We start from the raw sequence: 26,782 nt of genomic DNA, 5'->3' as shown, positions 1-26,782 counted from the left end.
GGCAGACTACGCTCAAATAACAGCATGATGCTATACCAACCGCATGCCATCCTAAAAAAGATTGGTGGTGCTGGCTTTAATGCATGGGCTCCTACCTTATGGAATGTGCTTCCACCAGATATATGGGTCTGCGCATCAATGACCCAGTTTAAAAAACATCTGAAAACGCTTCTCTTTGATAGAGGGACAGATTAAATAAGCATATGGTCTCTGCTATAACTCAACTAAACCAAAAACCGTTTGCATCCCCTTTATGTCTTTTGTTGTCTGTCTTGTGAGCGCCCTGAGGCCTCTGGGCGAGTGGCGCGATATAGAAAACATATAAATAGATAGAAGAATGTGCACTATTTAATTCAATAAACATCTTCGTTGAAATCACAAAATATAAGTGAACTACCGTCCGTGGCAAGGCCATAGTTTATACCTCTGTGAGGATGTTACCGCTACACCTTGAGGATCAGGAGTGTGAGGGAGTTCATGTTTTTCAACATTGTTTGAACTGAATGTAGAGGAGGCAGGCGAATCAGTTGAAGTTGATGTATGAGCCGGTGCTTGACTGTGGACAGATGAGGATGCTGCTGCAGGTGCTAGTGAATTAACTGATTTGACTGTGGAGGAGCAATGTTGCATAGCCACACTCACAGGTGAGCAAGTGGTAAGGCTCCTGGAGACAGTGTCTGCAGTGATGCAACTTTAGGAGCAGACAGAATATTTTTTTATGCATGGGTGTGAGTCCTTTTTTAATTTCCCCAACACTTGACTGCAGTCTTGGTAGTGAGGAGAATTTCAAGTGGCCTCCACCAAACTGGGTTGTTGTGCGAATGTCAGGTCCATCAGAAAATTCAAGAAAGTCCCCCTTCACCTTGAAATGGACAGATATGACAGACTTTACAAGGGACCTAGAGCAGTTCATCAATGCATGCGTTGCCCTCAAAGTATTTCTTGAAATGGTAATCCATGTTGAACTTTGAAATTGTTTGGAAAATAAGGAAGGGCAAGGAACACTGCCCATGGCCACTTGGTGCTGGTATCCTGATAAATCCTGGAGAGCCTCATATTAGTGGCCCTCACTTCTTCATTTTACAATACCACTGGACTGGAGATGCTAAGCAAAGTGTAGGTGCTGAGTGAAATTTAGACCTTTGCCCTTATCTGTAAAAACCTAGCTAGTGAAATGAGTCTCGCAGTCATCTATTGTGACTTGAAGAACAAATAAGGGGATTCGTTTAATTAGCAATATTTAAACCACTGAAATTGTGTCTACCTTTCTACAGGGATATGCTTCCACCCAGCCCAAAAACACACCCACTACCACCAGACAATACTCATGTCTAGATTTTTGGGAAATTAGATGAAGCCTATTCTACATTTGAAAGCAGCAGCATCGCATAACCATGCAGTTGACATGAGATGCAAGTGTCAGAATCACACTTTGCTGTACATGCTTTCATGGATCCACTGATAATGACATGTTGCTGCGAAATAGTATGGTGGTCCAACAGTTGCATGTACCCTTAGAAACCTAGCTGTTGGGTATTGTGACATGGCCACCTCTAACTGCTTAACAATTCCTTTATACTACCCTCAAATGTCTACACCCACCTCCAGGCTTTGAATTACCCCCTCTCCACTCATAGATAACAGAGTCACACACAATGTAATGTAATTTACATGGTTTTAACTGCTCATGTTTGACACAATTGATGGCCCTGCTGCGCTTGGCTCTGTAAGCGAAGAGGGGGGTAGGGTTCATTAGGGGGCCAGTACGAAATGGCATATGTGAATCCTGTGGTATTGATGGGTGCAGGCCAGAAGTACCCAGATTCTGATTACAAATCTGCTTCATACGGGTTTTGCAGAGAAACGTCCGGTTATGTTATCCACAGGGAAGACCCCAAGCTCTGATAGACTACAACGCTGTGGCTCTGGTTAGCCGCTGATGTGGGAGAGTGCGACAGGGCTAAAGAGAAGAGCTTAGTCATGGCCCGTTTAGCATTGATGATGTGCAAGAGTAGCAGCGACTGATTAGCAACGTAAAATCTCCATTCAGAATGAGGGAGTGTAAATGACCGGACAAGCATGCTCGGCACTCCACTGCAGCAACGACTGCTTTGCAAGATAACGTCTTCTCACAGACCGACGGAGACGGATCAAGCGGAGTAACACGTTTGGCTCGTTCATCGTAGAACCTCTGCCTCCCAGATCAATGAGACACGCTTGAGAGATGGGGACAGAGGTACCCCCTTATCTGCCACTGCGGTCCTGAACTAGAAGATCCCAGTTGTATTGGTCATCTAAACCGGTCCACCCAAGGATTATGAGATTTCTCATGATTAAGATGATGTTCCTATAAAATAGATTGAACATGTCATATTAACAATCTCCCCTAAATAGGCCTGCTTTCTTTGTGTTTTAATATTCCAGAATAAGGTCTGACGTTTGGAAGGTCTCTACCGAGTTGGTGAATAAATATATAGGAAATCCTGGTAGAAGCAGCCTTACACACTACACAGAAGAGACTCAATCTAATGCTAACTGTCTCAATCAATACTTGCTCTGGATTTTTAATTGAGTGTGATTGAGGAAACTGCATAATTGTTGATGAGGGAAAGTTCTCTTGCTATCCCTATTAGATAGGCTGCACACCACTGGCCACCTAGGGAGAGAGTTTGCCCTGACAGGGTTAGGGTGTGTTTCCCACTAGGGACAGTCTATATGTGTTTTGTGACAGTAACATTTAAGCATAAACTACTATCTATCTATGTATATGTGTGTGTGTGTGTATATATATATATATATATATATATATATATATATATATATATATATATATATATTACACGGCCACAGTAGTTATGGTTAAGTTGCTGTTTCCATAGGAAGAGCACTTTTTGGGAGGCTTATAACTCCGCTCCCCCTGGACGAATCCACACCAAACTTTTCAAAAAAAAGTATATGGGCCACAGTTTGGTGATGTTTGGTCCAGGGGGGGAAAAGTTATAGGGGGGGGGTACCAAAACATCTTTTTTTCCCATGGACTGAATGGGGGAAAAACTTTGCGCACGTCTACAGCCCAAACCTCTGGATGGATTTTCACCAAATTTGCGACAGGAGCTTGGTCCCAAAAGTGTGCTTTTGTAAATTTGGTGCCAATCCGTCCAGTAGTTTTCTTTAAAAACGACCAAAAGGTACGTCTCAAAAAATTTGTGATATCTATGTCCGCTCCGGGGACACTCTTCCCTGTTCGCTCCGCGGACAAGATACCGATTGGCTAATCCGTAGCATCATGTTCGTGGACATGTGGCGCGTTGACTGATTGGATGTTGAACGGTGTGAAGTGCGGCAGATTCTTTCGCTGCGCCCGCCATCTTTCATTCGTGTTTTGGTGTACGCGGACATCGCCGCTAACACATATAAAACAACACACCATTGCACTTGTTAACCTTATGAAATAGTGTTTCGGAAGGTGACGGTTAATGAGGCTGGGATGGGATGTGGCAGCAGGAAGTCAAAAAGTGGTGTTTTCTTGTCACCAAAGTCATACGGTAAATTGGATGTTGCTGCTCAATATGGTGTCCACTAAGTACAGGCGAATATTTACTGTGTCTGTGTTATAATGAATTTAAAATAATATTGCAGTCAGACTGGCGTCTTAGAGTTTGCAATCTGAGGCAGCCACCTGCACTGTTTGATGCAAACAGCAATTCTGCAAGTGTATGGGAGTAGCAGTTCTGATGCATGCATTCAGATATGTTGTTGCAAAGTCAGAATGTATTTTCATTCTGAGTGAAGGTCACTTGGTTTGCTTTTTTGGTTGCAAGCTCAGTAGGCCCACGCATCCGACTGAACCCATAAGGGTCACTTGTTTTTTGACCTTCAGCGAAAGGGAAAATTCAGTAAGAATGCAGGGAGTCAAAGTTTGGAAAAAATACCATTTGATAAGGTTATGTATTCAAAACGTTTGTAAGACACTGGGAATATGAGTTCAAGAAGATTCTTTGGTGCAGGTACATTGCTGTCTGGGTTTAACAAAGACAATGGAGACGGTAAATATCGTGTAAGTTTACTTTTGACGACTCTAGACTGGAACGAGTTTAAATGTTTTATTACCGGAACAATAATTTTGGCAATGTAACTGAAGTACTATCTTTCTGTGTAGTTGTCATTTTTTTTTACTTATGGAGAGTGCAGATTCTCAGCCTTTGTAGGCTATCACTAGGTTCACCCATGTTCAACGCTATTATTTCTTTAAAATGTCATGTATGACCACATCGATTTGTGTATCAGTTTCCACGTTCTTTTTGTCTTTTTTGAAATTGTTTGGTAAAGGGTGGGTATTGATACGTATTTTCTGTTACGTTTTCCGAACAGCTACATTCTGCCGTACTGTGATTGCCATGTATTCCAGATGCAAAGTGATGGCTTCTTTGCACGCCACATGCACGTACTCCTGACCAGCTGCCTAACCGCCACTGTTTTGTGGGACGACCGGCCCGGCCCCATTTGTCCATACGCTGGAGTGGCCATTAGGAGTAACATAACATCTTTTATGGTGGTGTAGGCTGAAGTTCATGCCGACATCTTGGAAATCACTGTGCGACCGAACCGGTTTCTTTATCGAAAGCGAATACTTTGTGTATGTGAAAAGATCAACCTGTGCCTCACGATTAATATTTTCAATGACGACCGAAGAAACAAAGTTACTATTTGATTGAAAATGGGAATAGTCCAATGGTCTCGGACAGTTTATTGTGAAATTAAAGTACTTACAAATTCTAAAATGTTAATGTTTTCTTTTAAAAACCAGTTTATTATTTCAAAATGTAACGTGCTACGTTGTACGTCACTGTTCATTTGCAGGTTCTGCGTCACAGCATGTAGGTGCTTATGGGCGCATTTGGCTACGCTGGAGAGGAACGTCATCCAAAAAAGTGTGCAATATCATTAGGGTTGGTTATGTGATGAGATGTGGGAGTGTTTTCGTATTACACAAGTGTCGTAATGTAGTTAAAAATGTAGCAGTATACGTTTATTGACTGAGGGGTAGACTGCAGCCATGGGGAGTGGGCAGAATGTCAGGGTCATGGTATAAGGTCATGATCCACACAGTGTGGCTACTGGCCATGACCAGAAGGGAGAAAAGATAGGATTACAGTGGCCATGTCAGGAAAAACTTCATAATAGAATGCTGCGTATATGAACGCATTGCTTAACGCACTAATTAGCACTTGATATTTATTCTAATGATCCTTGACACTTTTTGGTCAACATTATAATAAGAATACCTTCTACAGAGTTTTTATTCAAAGTAAATATACATTTGATTTTATCAGTGATGTCATCAATGACATTTCGGATGTCATCTTTGATGTCCTGGGTGTTAGTCTTAGCAGTGCACGGTGGTGGCGCGAGTTATGGTTGCTTAGCTTACCATAACTGGCAAATTTCAAGTGTTTTTCGGTTTTACTTCGAACCATAACATCCTGTTAACAAAGTTTGTTTAGTGAATTTCATAGGTTTTTAGTAGCACAACTTAACCATAATGTCCGTTTAATAAAGTTTTTTTTACTGAATATATATATATATATATATTAAACACCTATGACACTCCTATGCCTGTTCTTCAGTCCAAAATCCAAGACATTTTGTGGGATTTACATGACTAGGTTGTATGGGTAATGTGGGTTGAGAGGGTGGTAAGAAGCTGAACAAGCTCACTTGTTTGCTTGACAAAGACATTAAAAGATCTACTTAATCTCTTTTCTCACATTTCTATTCTCATGTTATGTGTTCTGTGCTCTCTTTTGCTTTTTATAGATCCCGCTTGAATTCGATCCAAAGGGAGTCTTGAGACCAAAAAAGCCAATTGTTCTCAAGTTTATCCCTCGGGAGTGTACGGTTCCTCAAGAATAAAAAATGATGCAGATGTCACATTTCTACATCAAACGTCCATCCGACTATCACATCAGTCAAAGAATGTAATTCTGTTCATAAAGATTAACTGAAATGATAAGTCAGCAATGGCTTTTTTGAAGATCTGTGCAATGGTACTGGTTTTTAATTATGTCCTGAACCATTACAAGTTCTTTCTAATTTTTAGTAAATTAGACTACTTACATTTGTAAACAAACTTACAATCACAGCGTTCGCCATCCATGTTTTAGGTTTGTATTTTGTTCAATTGAAACAATTATATTCTGTCATTAATACATTATTATAGTTAAATGTATTTGTTTTCTTATAATTGTACTGCATTTTCCTACTATTCTAAATCAGCAATTGTTGTCTTGGTCGAGGGTGATTGCCTACTATTTTTATCTCTGTGAAATGTAAGTTGTACATCCTTGCTAAAGATTTGTTCCTGTAATAAAAATAATCTAAACTAACACAAATATTAAAATATTAGGAAACATATTTGTTTTTTCTAGTTTTATCTGTAGAGTTTTTCTTATTTGTAAAGGTATAAGCTGTGTAAGGAAGGCATTGTATCAAACAGTAAGACGAACACAAGTGATCACAGTTCAAGGGTGTTTATTGAACTTCAATTGGGTTGGAAAAGCACCTATTTAATCCTGAATCTAAAGATGGGAGAAACCTACGACCATCAAATAATAATAATGCAGTCCTAGTCGAGTCTGTCAAAATAAAAGGGCCTAAACCTATCAACCTATTGCCAATCCTTACTTCTAAATACAAATAGAGTGGGAAACAAAGTTATGCAAAAGAAAATTGTTCAAGAAATGATATGTCAGGATATTCAAGTAATTGGCTTCCCTTCCCCATGTTTTCAGCATGGGACAAGGAGGCACACCTGTGCTTAGCACACTCTCTGGCTTCTCTAGCACGAGTATGCAGTTCAAAACCTCAAAATCAGGGCCTTCTCTGCCAAAGTCTCTTATTTCAGAGGGGCTGATGCAACATGACAAAACATTAAAGTTCCTTTCTTCTTAGGATATCACATATACAACTTCTCGGGTGATTCACTATTCACCTCAGATACCCCTCTGCCGGATTCAGACTCACTTTACCACGAAACCTTCACTTGGTCTCTCCCTGCCGGGCTTGGACCAAATTCATGCACTTTTCCAAACTTTCTCTACTTCATCAAAATCGAAGACTTAAGACAGTGCGCAGGATTTTGCTTGACTCGTCACAGGACCACTTCGATTCACATTTATTCGTTCTCTTTCAATTGATCTCCCTCTGCTGGGCTCAGACCAAATGCATCTACTTTTGCCACTTCTCAGCTGGGTTCCTTACAGAGACCTTTGATTGAGCACCCAGGCAGTGCCGGACCACTCTGTCAAAGGTTTTGTAACTTCCTTTAAAGTTCAATCAGCAATTCAACTTCACCTTTGCCTCTTATCACACACGGTTTAACAATGTTTGTTCCAGTGCTCGCCATGCAATGTTGCTGCTTGCAACCTTGGCTTCAACACAGACTGGTCTTCTATTGGTCTCCCCAACTCAATGGCTGTGTTGATTTCACTGACGCTGCTTTGTTCTTGGAGCCAAGGTCGGAACCACAGTGGCTGGTGATTCTCCCCACCTTGATTATTGACGAAGGAGGGCCTGGTTATCTCTGACACACAATGCAGGATTTTTCAGCCTGGTTTCTTGGTCTTTTGCTTTCTTTTCTTGAGGTCTCTGGAAAGTAACGGTTCCTTGTCGTAAAGGTCAAGGGAATTCCCCTTCTTGCAGTCCCCTTCCATTTTGCCATCTTTCCTCTCTTGCTCAGCTGCGATCTCAAAAGTGCTGTTTCCTCGTGTGCTTTGCCTCGCTCAGAGTGTGTGTTCGTGTTCTGCCTTTTATCTGTGTGCGGAAGCTTAATGGAAGCCAGATGTGCGTGATGGTCAGTAATTGCCAGACCTTGCCTGACCATTGTGTTGGGACATGTCAGGTATACTGCTTGGATGTTAGTCTGTTTTCACCCATAGTGGGCTGTCCATGGGAATGTGTTTGTGTTGGAGAGGGGGGGGGGTTCCTACGTATCCTACCTGGTAGGATAGAGCAAAGGTGTTACAGGAAAGGAAATTCTTCGTCTCGCCACCCGGTGTCAAACTCCCACTCCCCAAAGACCCCTCAACCAGGTGATCCTCCCGCACTGGTCCATCCCCAGGACATGGATCCAAAAGCGATGGCCATGTCCTGGCCACCTGGATGACAGATACCTGGGGACTAGTGGATGAGAAACCTTCTGGTTTTTCACAGCTGTATAGTAAATATTTAATAAAAAATAATATAGTATTAGATCTATCATTGTTAAGTAGATTGAAAATGCTTGTCCAAGCCTTCTGTTAATCCATTTATTTTAACATTGATAAACATATCACACATGGAATGAATTCCCAGTAATGCGTTTGCTAGCACTTAGAAATGGCTCTTATGGTACAGGCAGAAAGTTAAATAATCATACTCATATTTTAGAGAAGTAGAGTTAGAAAAATCCCTGTCCACAATAGCTATGGATGAGTAGGGGCATCACTCAAGAACCGCAAACAGATCATCTTTGGGCATCATTTTCTTGGTGACTAGGCCTACAGATCTAACTGGATTTTTCTGCTTTCACCCCTGTGGATATCTTTGCTACTGCCATAATTTTGCTAATCTTATTACAGATCTTGTAAGCACAAGTATGCATTAGCTGGTAGTTAGCTGCAGTAGCCTGGTCTTCATAGCATTATGATTTAATGGTTAATAACCTGGGTCAGAATGAAAGAAGATAGTGTTTCAAATTAATTCCTAGCATTTGAAAGGGGAGGTTTCATTTGAGAATACATGGATAACTGTTGCGGAAATACGTAATACGGAAATAGTAAGTGATATTGACACACATATTTCACACATAAGGAAAAACAATGAAAAAACAAAAGTTGTAAATTTGATAACATATGTGTTCCAATATTCAGAGTTCATGAACAGAGAACATGTCCACTGTACAGAAACATGCAATGCACTACATCAAAATAGACATATAATTGAATTTAGAAATGTGATTTTGAATCCAGCCAAGTATAACATGTTAGAAGGAACCTAACGTGCAAAGTAACAAGTAGAACTAGAATTTACCCACAAGTAAAACACGCAAGAATCTAATTGCAGTTGTTGGTGCTCTTGCAGATGTGTCATTGATTCTCGCAAAAAGATGTAAAATAGCATGAAATTTAAATCCTTTCCCAAGCCCACTCAAATTTTAACCATGCACATCCACTCTGACAACAATATGCCCCGGCCCTACATGCTAGCATTTTAAAAACGTATATGACCTCAAATCATCAAGTTATGACATCAAATCACTGTGAAAACATCACAAAGCAGAATAACCGGAAGTTTCGCATGTGCTGCCAACAATGTTGTATATTTGATAATATGTATAAAATGCACCAGGGAGGCTACTATATAGGGGAAACGGGCAAACGACTATATAAGCACATGAATCTCCATCGCACCCCCGTTGGTGAACACTTTTTGGAACCAACTCACACCCTTGGTGATTGAAAATTGCGGCGTTCAAAGATAGCTTTAGAAAAGAAAATACAAGAAAACATACGAAATCAAATCCATACAGGTTTTCAATACACTGACAGATGGTTTCAACAGACATCACAGCTCCATGAGGCCTTGTCCCAATTAACAAATTCACTCTATTTCCACCCATAGACATTCAGGGGTCACAACATATTGACCTGACATGTCCTATTATTTTGTCTAAGGCTCTTCACTGGCACCTAATTGACTCACCCCAAGTGATGCCTGCCTCTCTGAGGCAATGTGCTGTTGACAAACTCGCTTCATCTGGGCAACAGACTCATTCAGGACAGTCAGCATGCTCTCTCTAAAGCCTACTAGCCTTCAATGTGCTTGCACCTGCAATGCTGACACCACCGCATCCCTCCATGCCTCCATGGGAGCAGCCTAATTGTGTTCCTGTCACTTCCCTGCCCACATATACTGTTATCAGCCCCATATAAATCTTACAGACTGCAATGTGTTGGGATAACATCTGAAGTGTATGGCTGTTTGTGAATGAACCAAAAAATTAGAATCACAGAGTGGGGCAGTTAAATAATTCCAGAGGTGTATGCTTGATCTGTGCTGTATTTCCAAGAGCTTCTTTCTTTCTGTGCCTGGGTAGGTGATCTGAAGATTATGAAAGCTGGTAAACAAATTACTGTAGTCTAGCATATATATATATATATATTTATATAATCGAAGAAAGAAAAACAAGAAAAAAAAGCTAATGAAAGCTTTTTTAGGCGGCACTCTTCTCCCAAGTAAAAATGCACCAGATGCAAAAAAGGAACTCCATCACACGTCCTTTATTTTGCCAGAAAAACACGGTGGACAAGCAGTTTCAGGAGAGAACAAACAATTACGTGTTTCACCCTTCCGGGCTTCGTCGGATTGAAAACGTAGAAGACAGGTATCTCCATTTAACATTTCTCTGATGTTGTAGTCTCTCTTCACTTTCATGTGAAAAATGTATCTGCGCTTACCCTGGTTAACATGGGTGCCATATTACAAAAGCTCTCTTACAACATGTATTATCAACTTTCTCACACACTTTGTGCTTACATCATTTCATTTGCTTAAGAATTTCATTTATATAATTTTTATGCAAAAACCCAACGTGACTGATGTTGAAGTCAACATTATATGAATACATAATCTTTGTTTAAATTCGCAAGTGCGTATGATATTTTTGGAACACCACATCTTTTTAAAATTCTGAATGTTTTAGGGTTATGATCCTCGATGGCAGTTCATGAATAACTAATCCTAGATGGAGACTACCTTCACGTTATTGCCATAATATTAACATAGAATGTTTAGTGTTCATATTATATTGACAATTTGGCCATGGTCTATCCATGTCCTTCCAATATTATTTGCTGATGGATTATATTGGCCATATAGTGCATAGTGCTTTATCATGACCGTGAAAGTGCATAGTGCTTTGTCGTGACCTTAAAGTGCATAGTGCTTAAAGTGCACAGTGCTGGAAATTAGAAGCAATGTTATAATTTACAAATATTTTACACAATTGCTAATTGTTGTCCATCATTGGAATATATATATGCAATATAAGGATTGATAATGGTCTTAAATTAATTGGGCTGACATGATAGCCTGGTTTATCGGTAGTCTTTGTATGAGGAAAGTAAAGATTAATAGGAAATAAGGAATAAATGCTGTTACCCGTGTTTGCCTAAATGAAGTGCATAATGCTTACAATTTGTGTGGCTTACAGTTAGTACATAACATTCATTAAAATTTCCTTCTAAAAGCCAGTAATAACAAAGTTCCATAAATTTAATTAAATTTCATCTTTGCATTTCAGAACTAGTGTCCAAAAAATTAGGTCAGTCCCATTATGTGACTAGCCAATTCTAAAGATCATATTCTTTAAGAGTGTTTTCTTTGGTTGATTTTTCGTTCGTCATATTTCCAGGATCTGCACAATTAAAAAATGCAAAGGAATCTGAGACATGGACTAATAGATGCTAAAACTGGAGACCTGTGATTGTCACATAAATTACAGTGTATTTTAGGAAAGCTCCTTAAAAAATTAAAAACATATATTTTGCAAAGTTGTATACAAAAATTAATACTTGTTTAAAACCAAAATATCTGGTTCAAGAAAGGATGTTATGGATACATAAAGAAACTAAAGGGGAAGACATTTATAAACACAGCTTGTTCCTAGAATGTCCTATTCCCCCACAAAAGTATAGAGTTCTTCGTCTTTGTTGTGGCCTCCCGGGTTCTTAATATGATAATCAACAATGTATTTGCATTCTGTTTGTCGCAATTTTCTTTCCCGTTTGCCGCCTCTTGGATGTGGGGATATTTTATCTATTCCGAAATATTTTAAGGAAGATATATCCCCATTGTGCTTTTCTTCAAAATGTTTTGCGAGAGGATAAGATGGATCTTTGTTTTTGATGGCTCGAAGGTGTTGCAACATGCAGAGTTTTACTTCCAACTTTGTGCTTCCGATATACCAGAGGTTACAGTCACATGTAATTACGTACACTACGTAAGATGTTGAACAGGTGATGTGTTTAGTTATTGTTATCTTTCTCTGTGTCCGAGGATGTATATAATGTTTGAGAGAAATCCCATATTTGCAAGCTTTGCACTTGGTACATTTGTAGAACCCCTTTTGGTTGCTTGCTAACCACTGTGTTGTACATTGAATAGGGGTTACAAATAGACTTGGCGACAATTCTGATTGTAGTGATTTGGCTTTTCTGAATGTCACACTTGCATTTGGCTGAATGTACTTTTTTATGTCCAAATCTCTCTGTAATAGTGACCAATGTTTGCCCATCATTTTTTAAATTTCTCTGGCCCCGTTGTTGTACGTTGTGATAAACCTTATATTGTCAGATTTCGTGTCCTGTAATTTCAATAGGTCTTTCTCTTTGTTTTTTCTTAAAATGGCCCCTCTGGTTTGTTTAGCACATTGGTTAAAAGCGCTATTGATTGTTGACTTCTTATAGCCTCTTGCTACAAAGTTGGCCGCTGTTCTGATTGCATTTTCCTCAAAAGTTTTACTCTCACTGCAATTCCTTTTCATTCGCAGGAATTCCCCGTATGGTATACTGTTTTTGAGGCATCTTGGATGTGCATGGAGTAATGAGTTGGTACTTGTTGGTTTTCGATATATTTCCGTAGTAATCACTCCAGCTTTGATCTTAACTTTAATGTCCAGAAATACCACTTCAGTTGAATCATGATGTTGGGTGAATTTAAGATTGCTGTTCTGTGCATTCAGGGGTTGAAAAAGCACATCCATTCTGTTTCACTGCCCTCCCATATTATGAACAAATCGGCGATGTAGCGACGCCATAGAGCCACCTTGTTGGTATGTAGATGCATTGTTTCGTCAGCCAGCAAATTTGCCTCCCAATTGCCCATAAAAAGGTTTGCATATGTCGGTGCGACCGTAGTACCCATGGCAGTACCGCATCGCTGCTTACAATGTTGTCCATCAAACATAAAGGCATTATGCGTAAGACAATAATGGAGCATGTCCATTAACATCTGGGAGTGATCTCTGAAGCTGAGAGATCTGGTGGAAAAGTATCTTCTGACAGCTTCCATGCCTTCTTGATGTTCAATACAAGTGTACAATGAAACAACGTCCAAGGTTATGAGCAAATATCCTGGTTTCCATGGTATTTGGTCGATCTGCTGGAGAAAATCTGACGTATCTTTGATATAGGAGGGCAAGTTTGAACAAACGGAAAGAGAAAATGGTCCAGATATTTGGATTTGTTTTCGAGCAGGGAGTCAATTGATGCGACTATCGGTCTGCCCGGTGGTTTTCTCATACACTTGTGGATTTTCGGAATAAAATGTATAATTGGTAGGATAGGAAAATCTTTTGATAAGAATGTCATTTCTTGTGGGGTTAGTAAGCCCATTGTTTGCCAGTTAGACAGTTTCAAGTCATACTCTGTTTTATACATTTTGTATGGATCCGCAGGTAACTTTTCATAGTTGTTGATTTGATTGAGTTGACGCATGGCCCCCCGTTTGTAATCACTTGAATTTAAGATTACAATATTTCCTCCCTTATCTGACAAGCGAATAACAATTGATTTGTCTTGTTTCAAGTTGTTTATTGCTGCCCGTTCATCTGAGGTCACATTATGGTTCAATTTTTGGTTAGTGGAGGCCAATTCTTTTAAATCATCTATGATTAAGTCCTCAAAAAGGTCTATATATGTCATGTTGTTGTTTGGAGGAATACATTTCGTTTTTTTCCTTAAAAGACTAGGTGCCGGCATGTTGGTGGATAGATCCTCCGGTATATTGGTACTCCATTCCAGTTCATGCAATACTGGTCTTGCCACGGATTCGTTCTCTTCTTGTAATGATGTTAGTGTGCATAATGTAGGTATATCTCTGATCGATAATTCGGACGGTACTTTTATTCCCATGGTATTAGATCTTTCAGTGTAATTTGTGTTGGCAAAGAATTTGGCCAATCTGATTTTTCTGATGAACAGGTGCACGTCCACTCTACATTGGGCATAATCGAAGTTGGATATTGGACAGAATGACAGCCACTTTGACAAGACTTTGATTTCTGCATCAGTTAGTGTCTTCTCTGATAGGTTAATGACTTATGAGTTTTCAGTTGTCATTATTGCTTCTGTTTTTTGGCCTTGCCAGAGCGTGTCGGCCGGGTTTCTGACTGTCCTCTTTTTTTTTGATTGGCCTCTGGTCCCCCGTCTTTTCTTCCTCTTGTGTACCTTGGCTGATTTCTGCTTTGCGTATTTTTCCCTACTTGATGTAGGAGTTCCATTTCTTCTAAAAAATTTAATTTAGGAAGAGGTTCGTTGGTACTGCTTGAGGTTGAGGTATCGGTTGATGAGCCTGCACTTGTTTCCGTTTCTGAGTCCAAATCTGTAATTACCGGAATGGGATTTTTCTTTTGGCTCTGTAGTCCCTTTCTAACTGTATCATATTTTTTAGAAAAGGTGTATATTCTTCCAAAGGCATAGTCTTCTTTATCACGAAGAAACTTCCTCTGCTTTCTCTCTTTTATTTCCTCTTCGTACTTGCTGACATTTTTATCCATTTGTATTTTGAACTCTTTCGCTGTATTGGACTCTGCTCCTGTGTAAACTTTTGCCTCAAGGGCCTCGATTTCATTAAGCGCTTTCAGTCTGTCACTTTTGGCATATTTTACTAAGGTCGTTAGCATTTTAAATAAACATTCGTTGGTGGCATCCCCCCATTCCTGTAGCATCTGGGGATCCAGGTCTTCATAGGTTGGAATTGTTAGAATTCTTAGGCCCCTTGGGATCCGTTTGTTGTCAATATAATTTTGTAGGGATTTTATTTCCCACCATTTATTTGTTTCTTTTTTGTGTAGTTTTTCCAAAATTGCCATGGATTGCTGTAACGTCTTAGTTTGCCCACTTTGTACCTGTTGTATGGCTTTCTTGACATTGATATTTTCACTAAACAAAGGGAAGCTTCCACATCCCTACTTTGCTCCTTGTCCACCATTGTTCCCGTTAATTTCGTGTTTGTAAAAAATCTCTCTGGTTGGAAGCAATATATGGTTTCACTTTCTCACTGCGTGAGAGAGTTCCGGGTTCGTTAAAGGGCAATATGCTTTAGTGTTAGCCCTGAGACCTATGTCATTGCTTTTGACATGTATCTGGGAGTTTCATGCTACGGCATCAGAGTTTCCAAAATAAACGATTTGGGAATGGCAATATGTTTGACAGATAATCTGTTTGCCTAAATTAATTGACAAATTGCCTTGAAACGAAAACAAGATCAATCGTGACTGACACCGCCTACCTTACATGCGCCGTCCGGGTCCTCCGACTCGAGTAGCGCTGCTGTAGAGCCGTGTTTACACGTTGTTTCTGGTCTCCTTATGTTTCACTTACATTCGTTTGTGGAACGTTCCTCCGATGGGCGGCTGCGTCGCGGATCCTTTGAGACAAAAAGAAAGTTTCTGCCGACTTGCAAGCGTCACGCTCTGCCTTTGGATTTAAATGCTAGTTAGCATGTAAAGCATGGGTGCCCGCCTATATGCGCGGTCAGCCGCGTTTATATCGAAGAAAGAAAAACAAGGAAAAAAAGCTAATCAAAGCTTTTTTAGGCGGCACTCTTCTCCCAAGTAAAAATGCACCAGATGCAAAAAAGGAACTCTATCACACGTCCTTTATTTTGCCAGAAAAACACGGTGGACAAGCAGTTTCAGGAGAGAACAAACAATTACGCGTTTCACCCTTCCGGGCTTCGTCGGAGTGTAAACATAGAAGACAGGTATCTCCATTTAACATTTCTCTGATGTTGTAGTCTCTCTTCACTTTCATGTGAAAAATGTATCAAATTAGAATCACAGAGTGGGGCAGTTAAATAATTCCAGAGGTGTATGCTTGATCTGTGCTGTATCTCCAAGAGCTTCTTTCTTTCTGTGCCTGGGTAGGTGATCTGAAGATTATGAAAGCTGGTAAACAAATTACTGTAGTCTAGTATATATATATATATATATATATATATATATATATATATATATATATATATATATATATATAAAAATATATATATATTATAGTGATAAATTGCAGGTATTCTCACCTTCTCTCCAAGGGGAGTCCCCTCTGGGAGCCATGGGAGATGAGCCCGCTCTGCAAACTCGTAAAACCCTCTCTAGGGGTCGAGGCAAGTGGGACCTCTCCGGGAGAGACTCCCCCTTTGGGGATAAGGACTCCTGTTCCGCTGAGGAACTCCCTAGACCAGCGAATTTAGTTGCATACATGGGACTACCTGATAGGCTATAGAATGTGGCATCCTTATCTTTGGCTGGGGGCAATGAAAGACTAAACCCAGTGACACAAGAAAAAGAAGATGTCTCTTTAATGCGAGATGCATATTTACCTGTGATGAAGAGTAAGAAATGTAGATTCATTAAATGGTTCATTTGAATCGCATAAAATTTAAGATTCATCAACTGGCTGAAAATTCGATGATAAAGGAAAATATATGTCAGCAGAAATGTAAGATTGTTAGGCAGAAACCTGTGCAGTTCCCTCTGGGACCACTGCAAAAGATTTAAGACTACAGGTGTTTGGCAGTAAACCCACTTGGTAGCAGTCTGTACCAAGTCAGACTTCCCTCAAGAAGAGTTAGGCTGTATTTGGAGTATACAGGATAGGGCAATTTACACAGTAGAACAAGCAGACACTGATCTGAGCTTGGGTGTAAAGATATATAATTATTTATTTTAAAACACATCTATGGAAAACACACTGGCACTAATATGGCAAACAACTTCAATCACAGTTACTATAAGTATATATCAAACCCATAACAATATTTCGACAAGTCTAGGTTCAACGGCACCACTTATTTGCAGACAGAGGTGAATGCTTTAACCTAGATGGCACTCTAGTATTCGTTAGAAAGGGAGAGAAAAAGGCAGGGTAAGAAACCAACTCAGTACCAACACTTTTACGAAACAAATGCAAGGCAAGCAAGGCAGGGTCTACTGTAAATCACAAAGTTCAGAGGCCAGGCCCACTCGGAGAGAGGCAAGGCTGTATGTCCCAAAAGTATCACAGTGGAAATGCACTTCAAGTCTTTGTAGCAAAATGTCACAGAAAGGTTGGACCAGTTTTAGAACAAACGTTTAAGAAGGTCTGGAGGCGACCCAATGGGAAGGTAAGGATTTAAGACACCTCACGCTAACCGTTTCAAGGGAAGCCAGGCGGACACAGTACCTTGAGAGTGAAGAGGCAGCTCCGGCGGGGGCAGTTGTTCCTGGTGGTGGATGCAAGTCGGGGCTTTGCCAGAAGATGAGAGGATCTTGTCGTCGAGGAAAGTTGAAGATCGTTGCACCACCAGGGAAGAGACCAGCCGCGGAGTGCTCAATCACAAGGCACCACTTTTTGGTCGCGGTACAGTGGTCAGTGGCTATCCGGTTGCCGGGGTGCTCAGCACGGCCAATTCAACCACTAGACGTCCTGGAAGTGAAGGAAAAGCAAGGGACTGGTTGTTCCCACCAGTCAGGGGAAGAAGACTCTCCAGCAGGGAGATCTCCTCTGTCGTTGGGAAGTGGTGAGTCGGTTCAGCAGGGCTCCACCGGAGGTGTCGCCGTTGCAGGTCAGCTCATCTTTACCCTCGTCGGATTCTTAGGTCCTGGGGCGACTTCTGAAGTTCCAGTCCCAAAAGCCCTGCTTCTATGCAGAAAACCCCCATTCATTCAGCCTAGCTGTCAATCAAACATGCTAAGTGGTGAGCGGGATGGCTCACCACTCGGGCCAATCACACAAGAGTGCGACTTGAGTTGGCAAGGCAACTCGGTCCAGGGTGCCTAAACCCCCTCCCACACCCACTGTGGTACCCAGACAGAATGACACCACTCTGGAGGGCTTCTGTGCAGAAGCCCGCCAAAAGTGGAACAAAGGGCTCAACCTTTGGTTCGGAGTTACACAGGCGAACACATACGCCATTTTAAAAACCGAGTTCTGGCAGAAAATACCAACCGGTGGATTTATTTAAGACAAATAAACCGGCGCTATGTTAGAGACTAATGTGAAAAAGTATTAGCCTCCAACAATGGGAAGAATCCCATAGGAATATATTCGCGGTCGAATATAAAAAGTAGTATCCACAACTCGACGAGGGGGATGGGACAGTGCCCCCTCGAACAACAGACCCAGGGGTAATCGAATTACCCCTACCAGTACGTCCACAATAGGATGGTTTGTACTAGTTCTGTTGGTAAATTTAGGTCTAGTAAAGCCAATGGTGACTTTACATGCCCTGGGAGACAGTAGTCAGTCCCAGGGTATGGATTCTATGGTGGGGATCCGCTAGGACACCCCAGTGTTACGGCACGGAGGGTGCGGTGTAACACACATAGCAAAACACATGAGGCCATATGGAGTAAAAGACCCCATAGCCAATAGAACACATTGACATTCAAAGAAATCAACCACATTCATGTCCAAGAGTGGGAGGAAAAGAGTCTCACTCTTGGCAGGATGAAAAAAACAAACTCCAGAAATCCAGCAGAGCTGCTGGGGGACTCACTAGGTTAGGAAATTCAGCCTAAACAGAGAATTCTCCCACTCGACCCCCCCCCCCAGACTAAGGGACAGGAGGATTTAATCCACTCCTGGATGAATCTCATACCTCTAGTAGATGATATACATCCTAGAGAGACCATCAGCATTTTGGTGGTGACACCCTGACCTCTGCTCAATGGTGAAATCAAACCCTTGCAGGCAGATTGACCATCTCAGTAGTTTTGGGTTTTCCCCTTTCATTTGCATTAACCATCTCAAGGGTTGGTGGTCAGTCTGAATGACAAAAGTAGAACCATACAAGTATGGCCTAAACTTCTTCAGAGCCCACACGATAGCAAAGCATTCTCTTTCGATTGTTGCCCACCTTGTTTCAGGATCCTTCAGCTTGCGGCTGATGAAGCAAACGGGGTGCTCCCTACCTTTCCCATCCAGTTGACTGAGTATGGCACCTATTCCTACATTTGAAGCATCTGTCTGCACAATGAAAGTTCGGTGGTAATCAGGAGCTCTGAGTACTGGGGCTTGGCAAAGAGCCTTTTTCAGGTTTTCAAAGTTTGCACTCCTCGTTCCATCTAACCTGCTTAGGGAATTCTGGAGAGGAGATGACATTCAGAGGAGAAGCTATGGTCCCATAGTTCTCAATGAAATTCCTGTAATACCCAGTGACACCTAAGAAGGCTCTCACCTGGGTCTGAGTAGTAGGTGTTGTCCAATTTTGCACAACTTCAATCTTACTGAGCAAAGGCCTTATTTCTCCACCTCCTACCTCATGTCCAAGATAGACTACCTTACTCTGTCCAATTTGGCATTTACTCGCCTTTATGCTCAGATTGGCTCATCCAAGAGCCTGCAAAACATCTCTTAGGTGGGTTACATGTTCTTCCCAGGAATTGCTGAACACTGCTATGTCATCCAAGTATGCCATGCAGAAGTCCTCCATCCCATTCAGAACCTGGTTTACCATCCGTTGAAATGTAGCAGGTGCATTTTTCAATCCAAAAGGCATTACCTTAAACTGGTATAAGCCAGCTGGGGTAGAAAATGCAGTTTTCTCTTTGGCATGGTCTGTCAGGGCTATTTGCCAATAGCCTGACGTCAAGTCAAATGTGCTGAGGAACTTGGCTGAACCAAGTCTATCCACCAACTCATCTGTTCTTGGCAAAGGGTGGGCATCAGTCTTGGTGACTGCATTAAGAGCTCTATAGTCCACACAGAATCTAAGTTCTTTAGATCCTGCCTTTGGTACTAACACAACTGGCCTAGACCATGGACTAGTAGAGGGCTCTATTACCCCGAGATCAATCATCTTGCTGACCTCACCTTTGATGTGGGTTCTTACACTTTCTGACATTCTGTATCCTCTGCTTTTGACTGGCAGACAGTCACCAGTGAGTATGTCATGCTGGCCCCAAGGGGTCAAGCCTGGTGAAAGTGAGAACAGAGAGGCAAACTGATTCAACATAGATGTGCACTCTTCTTGTTGCTCAGGTTGCTTCTTGTTGCTTGAAAAGAGATTTACTCCTTCAATGTTTTCGTCTAAAGGCAAGCCTCTGAGGAGATCCGGAAGAGCTTCACTCTCTTCTTCTTCCTCTGATGATGCTAGAAGCAACGCTCCTACATCAGGTCTCGAGACATACGCTTTGAGTCTGTTGGTGTGGAAGACTGTCGGAGCCTCCTTGGGATTGCCCAAGTCCACCAGATAGTTGACCTCTCCAAGTTTACCCACAACTCTGAAGGGTCCAATCCATTTGTCTTGCAAGGCCCTCTGCCTTGTTGGGATCATACCGAGAACTAGCTGGTCTTGAGTGAACTCAACCATGTTAGCCTTTTGATCATGCCAGTGCTTGACCAATGCTTGTCCAGCTTTCAAATTATCACTTGCTTCCGCCATCATGTGCGACATTCTCCTCCGGAGACCTATCACGTAGTCAGTCACTCTGACTGGCTTGGAGGAAGGAGCACTCTCCAACCCCTCCTTAATCAGGGCCAATGGACCTCTGACGGGATGACCATAGAGAAGCTCAAAGGGAGAATAACCTACTCCCTCCTGAGGGACTTCTCTATAAGCAAAGAGAAGGCATGGCAGTAGAAGGTCCCACTTCCGTTTAAGGGGTTCCTCTAAAGCACCTATCATGCTCTTTGTTGTTCGGTTGAACCTTTCTACCAACCCATTGGTTTGTGGGTGGTAAGCTGTTGAGAACTTGTAAGTAACTCCACAGGTTTTCCACGTGGCTTTCATGTAGTGGGACATAATGTTTGCCCCCCCTGTCAGAGATTACTTCCTTAGGAAACCCGACCCTGGTAAAAATACCAAGGAGGGCCTTAGCCACAGCCGGAGCTGTAACAGTCCTCATAGGAATTGCCTCAGGATACCTAGAGCATGGTCTACTACAACAAATATAAACTTGTTGCCTGAGGAGGTTGGAGGATCAAGGGGACCAACAATGTCAATCCCTACTCTCTCAAATGGGACTCCCGCAACTGGGAGAGGCACTAAAGGTGCCACATTCTTGGAGCCAACCTTACCAGAGGTCTGGCAGGTGTGGCAGCTCCTGCAGTGTTTTTCTACTTCGGCCCCCATCTTTGGCCAATAAAAGTAGAGAGAGAGCCTTTCCTTGGTCTTCTTGAAACTCAAGTGACCAACCAAAGGAATCTCGTGGGCTAACTGCAAGAACTGTTGTCTGTTCTCTTTGGGTACTACAAGTCGTTTGTAGTCTCCAGGTTCAGACTTCGTCGGTTCACTGTAGAAGAGGCCATCTTCCCAGTGCAACCTGTATTTCCCAGGCTCCTGCCCTTCAGCCTGAGCTTCTGCCTGGTGGCGAAGACCTTCCAGAGTCGGACATTCTCTCTGTCCCTTACTGAAGTCTGCCCTGTTGGGTCCACCTTCTGCCAGTAAAGACTGCAGCTCAGGATGGTCAACAGGATCCAGATCTCCAATGAGTTCCTGGCTTTCCATTAGCTCTTCTTCAGAGTCTAATTCTACCACACAGGGTTGTACCACCCTCTCAGCCTCAGCTGGAGGGTGAGTTACTGGTGTAACTTTGGACAACCGAGGGGAAGTCCTTGTTGGCTGCACTGAAGTGCTGGCTGCTGGTTTCGGTATAGAAGTTTTAGGTTTCCCTTTCGCTTCTGATTTCTTTGAGACAGCAGCTGACAATTCCAGTGGAGCAGGAGTGATATCCTTCTTCATCATCTCCCCGGGAGTACCTCTCATGGTTCTCTCCCTTGCAGGTCTGGTTAGCTCCTGTTACCGTTTACTAGGAGGTCTGGGGATATGAGACACAACTCCGAGAGTTTTTAAATCGTTACCCAACAGAACTCGTCCTGGTACCTCACTATGTATGCTGACAGGTATCTTCACAGTCATGTTGTTACACTGGATGAGAACTGGTAATTGGGGAAGCATCTGCACAGGCCCTCCAGCTAACTTGGTGAGGCGTTTGGGTGCATTAGCAACATCCTCAGCCTGAAAAAAAGATTTATCCACCACAGTTATGCTGGCTCCAGTGTCCCTAATGGCAGGAGTTTCCTGGCCATTCACCTGGACACTGTCCTTATAATACTCTTTAGTATTATCTGGGATAGTATTATAGACATCTAAATTCTGTTGTTCCCACAAACCCAGAGACACTAAAGAAACACTGGCTGAGTCTCTAATGGGTTCATCAGCCAGCAGTAGAATGTTTCCACTTGCCATTTGGACTTCCTCCTCTGGAGCAAAGGCTAAGGAGACAAGCTGGACCCCTGAAGGTTTACCCTTGCATCTGGGATCTCCTTTCACATGGTCAGTAGAGCCACAAAAAAAGCATTTTCCGAATGCTTTCTGGAATGGTGGCTTGTTCTGGCCTCCCTCTGGTTTGGCACCAGAAGGTACACTATTCTGCTGCGGTTTTCCTTGTGGCTTACCCTTATGGTTTTGTTTGGGGCCCTCTTTGGAATTTGAGTTATTAGAATTCTCTTTTGAGTCTTTTTTAGGCTGTTTTCCCTCATCCTTTTTCTGAGTTGCCCCAGAATCCTTATGAGTAGCCCTGTTGGCAACCCACAAGTCAGCAGCCTTAGCTAGCTTCCTGGAATCCAATTCCTCCGAATCAGCCAAGTGCTGTCTGAGCTCAGGAGAACAGGCATCATAAATAGACTCCAACATAAAAAGATTCTTCATACCCTCATAAGTGTTCACCCTGTAACGCTTAATCCATCCCTCTAAGTTTTTCAACCCTTCACTCACCCAGGTAGCCCAAGGGGTACCATCATGCTTTTTGAGGGTTCTAAACCTCTTAAGATACTGGGAAGGGGTCTTCCCAAATCTAGCTATCAAAGCTAGTTTCACACTTTCGTACTCTTTCCTATCCTCCTCCCCCAACTCCATTACCACATCAGTTGCAACAGGGGGGGAGCCTAGAGAACAACCAGGTAAGTAGCTCATTACCTGTGATGTCCTAGAGCCCATGTTCGTACTCAAACAAACTCAGCCAATCCAACACATCCAACTTTGGTTCATACATACCAATTAATTTCTTAGGCATCCGGGGTCTTTTGGGACTGGAACTTCTAGAGGAGCCAGAGACAGAAGCAGTTTCGACAGACAACTTTTTCATTTCTAACTCATGCTTGAGATCCATTTCTCTGAGCCTAAGAATTTGTTGCATTTCTTGGTGTTTCTGTTAAGTTTGAGCAGTAATCCTTCTGAATTCCAAGTCTATTTTCATTTTTTCTAGTTCAAGGACTTGAGGACTTAGTGTGGGACCTGCTATAGGCCCAGTAGGTACAGCTGGTAAGGCAGACAGAGGAGCAGGGGAGACTGTTTCATTAGCCTCTCCTTCCTCTTCAGCCTCTTCATCACTATCATCAGAACTTTGATTTAGATCAACACCATCACTGTTATCTACATTTGCTGGAGAAGTTGGTTCCTCTGAACCAGTACCCAGACTTCGGTTTTCCAGCAATCTTGCTATCAGTTCTATTTTCTTGCCTTTTACAGAAAGATTCTCTTGTCTACAGAGAGCTCTCAAACTCTCAGTATTTTTCCTGAAAAGGACTCCTGACTGTAAACTTCCATAGTAGACATGTTTTTTAGAAAGTTGCTTTTTAGTGCTAAGCTTTGTGGTTAGTTACCCTAACGTTTTGAAAAGCACTCTAAACTGTATACTCAATACAAATCCCACCGCTGAACACCAGTGTTAGACATAAACCTGTGCAGTTCGCTCTGGGACCACTGCATAAGATTTAAGACTACAGGTGTTTGGCAGTAAACCCACTTGGTAGCAGTCTGTATACCACACAGAATCACTTGGTAGCTGTGGCTGAGCAGTCAGACTTCCCTCAAGAAGAGTTAGGCCGTGTTTGGAGTATACAGGATAGGGCAATTTACACGGTAGAACAAGCAGACACTGATCAGAGCTTGGGTGTAAAGATATATAATTATTTATTTAAAAACACATCTATGGAAAACACACTGGCACTAATATGGCAAACAACTTCAATCACAGTTACTATAAGTATATATCAAACCCATAACAATATTTCGACAAGTCTAGGTTCAACAGCACCACTTATTTGCAGACAGAGGTGAATGCTTTAACCTAGATGGCACTCTAGTATTCGTTAGAAAGGGAGAGAAAAAGGCAGGGTAAGAAACCAACTCAGTACCAACACTTTTACGAAACAAATGCAAGGCGAGCAAGGCAGGGTCTACTGTAAATCACAAAGTTCAGAGGCCAGGCCCACTCGGAGAGAGGCAAGGCTGTATGTCCCAAAAGTATCACAGTGGAAATGCACTTCAAGTCTTTGTAGCAAAATGTCACATAAAGGTTGGACCAGTTTTAGAACAAACGTTTAAGAAGCTCTAGAGGCGACCCAATGGGAAGGTAAGGATTTAAGACACCTCAAGCTAACCGTTTCAAGGGAAGCCAGGCGGACACAGTACCTTGAGAGTGAAGAGGCAGCTCCGGCGGGGGGCAGTTGTTCCTGGTGGTGGATGCAAGTCGGGGCTTTGCCAGAAGATGAGAGGATCTCGTCGTCGAGGAAAGTTGAAGATCGTTGCACCACCAGGAAAGAGACCAGCTGCGGAGTGCTCAATCACAAGGCACCACCTTTTGGTCGCGGTACAGTCATCAGTGGCTATCCGGTTGCCGAGGTGCTCAGCACGGGCAATTCGACCACTAGACGTCCTGGAAGCGAAGAAAAAGCAAGGGACTGGTTGTTCCCACCAGTCAGGGGAAGAAGACTCTCCAGCAGGGAGATCTCCTCTGTCGTTGGGAAGTGGTGAGTCGGTTCAGCAGGGCTCCACCGGAGGTGTCGTCGTTGCAGGTCGGCTCAGCTTTACCCTCGTCGGATTCTTAGGTCCTGTGGCGACTTCTGAAGTTCCAGTCCCAAAAGCCCTGCTTTTATGCAGAAAACCCCCATTCCTTCAGACTATCTGTCAATCAAACATACTATGTGGTGAGCGGGGCGGCTCACCACTCGGGCCAATCACACAAGAGTGCGACTTGAGTTGGCAAGGCATCTCAGTCCAGGGTGCCTAAATCCCCTCACACGCCCCCTTTGGTACCCAGACAGAATGGCACCACTCTGGAGGGCTTCTGTGCAGAAGCCCGCCAAAAGTGGAACAAAGGGCTCAACCTTTGGTTCGGAGTTACAGAGGCGAACACATACGCCATTGTGAGGTGGTCAAAGAGGCAACAGAACCAAGGGAGGACCCTATTCTAGTAATGAGACCCAGCCAACAAAAGGTTAACACAGCAAATCAAAAGAAAACTACATGTCCCAGAAACCACCACGAGAAACAAAACCAAGGAGGGGGCAGAGACAGAATTAGAAAGGGAAAACGGCATAGGTACAACCCAATCATACAGCATGGAAATAGGTGTACCAGAGACTGGCACTGGTGCAATGCAGTCAGCCCGCATATAGATGGGTGGCCCCAGAGACATACAGGGTGGGGTCAAACAGTGCATGAAACTGGGTGGAAAGAGGAAAGAAAACGCCCTGCAGGTGTGGGGAATGGGAGGGAAAACTGGCTGGAGACTGAAGGGAGGGGAGGAGCAGAGAGGGGGTTAAATGCAGCAACAGAGAGCTCACCAGGTGTTTCTGATTACAGCTGCAAGTCGAGCCGGAGACCAGAGAGGAATGGAAAGGTGATTGCGACTGGGCGTACTAGAAGGCTCACTGAGAGGCACAGGGGAGATCCCTATCAGAGGCGGACTCGCTGAGGAGAAGCGCCAGCCGTCAACCATTAATCAAGGACTGTGCCTTCCGTGTGGATTTTTGTCTTTTTGTTTTCTTAACCCAGTGAACAGAGGGTGAGTCAGACTGAAGGCTAAGGTCCGTGGAGAAAAAAAATGAAGTTGACTTTATTTTCCCTTTTAAAGATGCGAGAAGCCAAGTGGAGCTTCTTTTGAACTCTGGACTTCATTAACCCTTTCACGGAAACCAAACCTCATGAAAACTAATACTGTTTGATGTGCACAAGGAGAGCTGTTGTTTAGGTTAACACCGCAATAAATCTTAAAATTGTTAAACCTAAATCCGACTACAGCCTACTATTTTACAGTGGTGGCAGAGGTGGGATTCAAGAGAACGCCAAAGCAGAAGACATGGAAGCTGTGGTAAAGGCACTCGCAGAAGGGCAACAGCAGCTGCAGCAACTTTTACAAGTGCAAAGTTACCAGGCGCAGGCGGACAGACAAGCACTCCAACAGGCCATACAAGTGCAAAATGCTGCCCAAGAGCAAGGACGGGCAGCCTTAAGAATACTGGGAGAAGCAGTGGCCACGACCCGGACGCATCCAGTAATACCGCCTACGGTATTACAAAAATACCAAGTAGGAGAAGACCCCAGTTTTTTCTTCGTAAATTTTGAGAGAATAGCTAGAGCAGCCCAATGGCCACAGGACAGATGGGCTTTCTATCTGGCTCCCTTGCTCACAGGGGTAATGCAGGGGGCATACCAAGCGGCTAATCCCACCGGAGACACTCCTTATACCGAGATTAAAAAAACTGCTTTGGAAAGACTCGGCATGGATGAAGAATCTTACAGGCTCAAGTTTCGAGAAACCCGATTGAAACCAGGTGAAAGTCCAAGACAATTGTTCTACAGAGTGAAAGATTTGGCGGAAAAATGGCTGCAAACAGGCACAGCCACAATAGGACAGATTAAGGATAAAGTAATGATGGAACAATTCATTGATGCCTTACCAGGACCAATTCAGAGG

At 42.7% G+C, this 26,782-nt stretch overlaps 1 protein-coding gene across 3 annotated transcripts in view; it reads left to right on the top strand.

Moving 5' to 3' along the window:
• The window catches only part of LOC138569529 (cytochrome P450 3A21-like), a 542,158-nt gene extending 535,744 nt beyond the window's left edge, over window positions 1-6,414 (top strand). For all 3 annotated transcript variants that reach the window (XM_069647584.1, XM_069647582.1, XM_069647583.1), the window contains one exon: window positions 5,818-6,414. In XM_069647584.1, the coding sequence (XP_069503685.1) occupies window positions 5,818-5,851 (34 nt within the window). In that variant the 3' untranslated portion in view covers window positions 5,852-6,414. The remainder of the gene's footprint in view (window positions 1-5,817) is intronic.
• The last annotated feature ends 20,368 nt before the right edge of the window (window positions 6,415-26,782 follow it).

This window comes from Ambystoma mexicanum, chromosome 2q, assembly GCF_040938575.1.
Source record: "Ambystoma mexicanum isolate Mex_15411 chromosome 2q, UKY_AmexF1_1, whole genome shotgun sequence".
Taxonomy (NCBI): Eukaryota; Metazoa; Chordata; class Amphibia; order Caudata; family Ambystomatidae; genus Ambystoma; species Ambystoma mexicanum.
The sequence above is the reverse complement of the archived record's forward strand: the minus strand, read 5'-3'. Positions and strand labels throughout refer to the sequence as shown.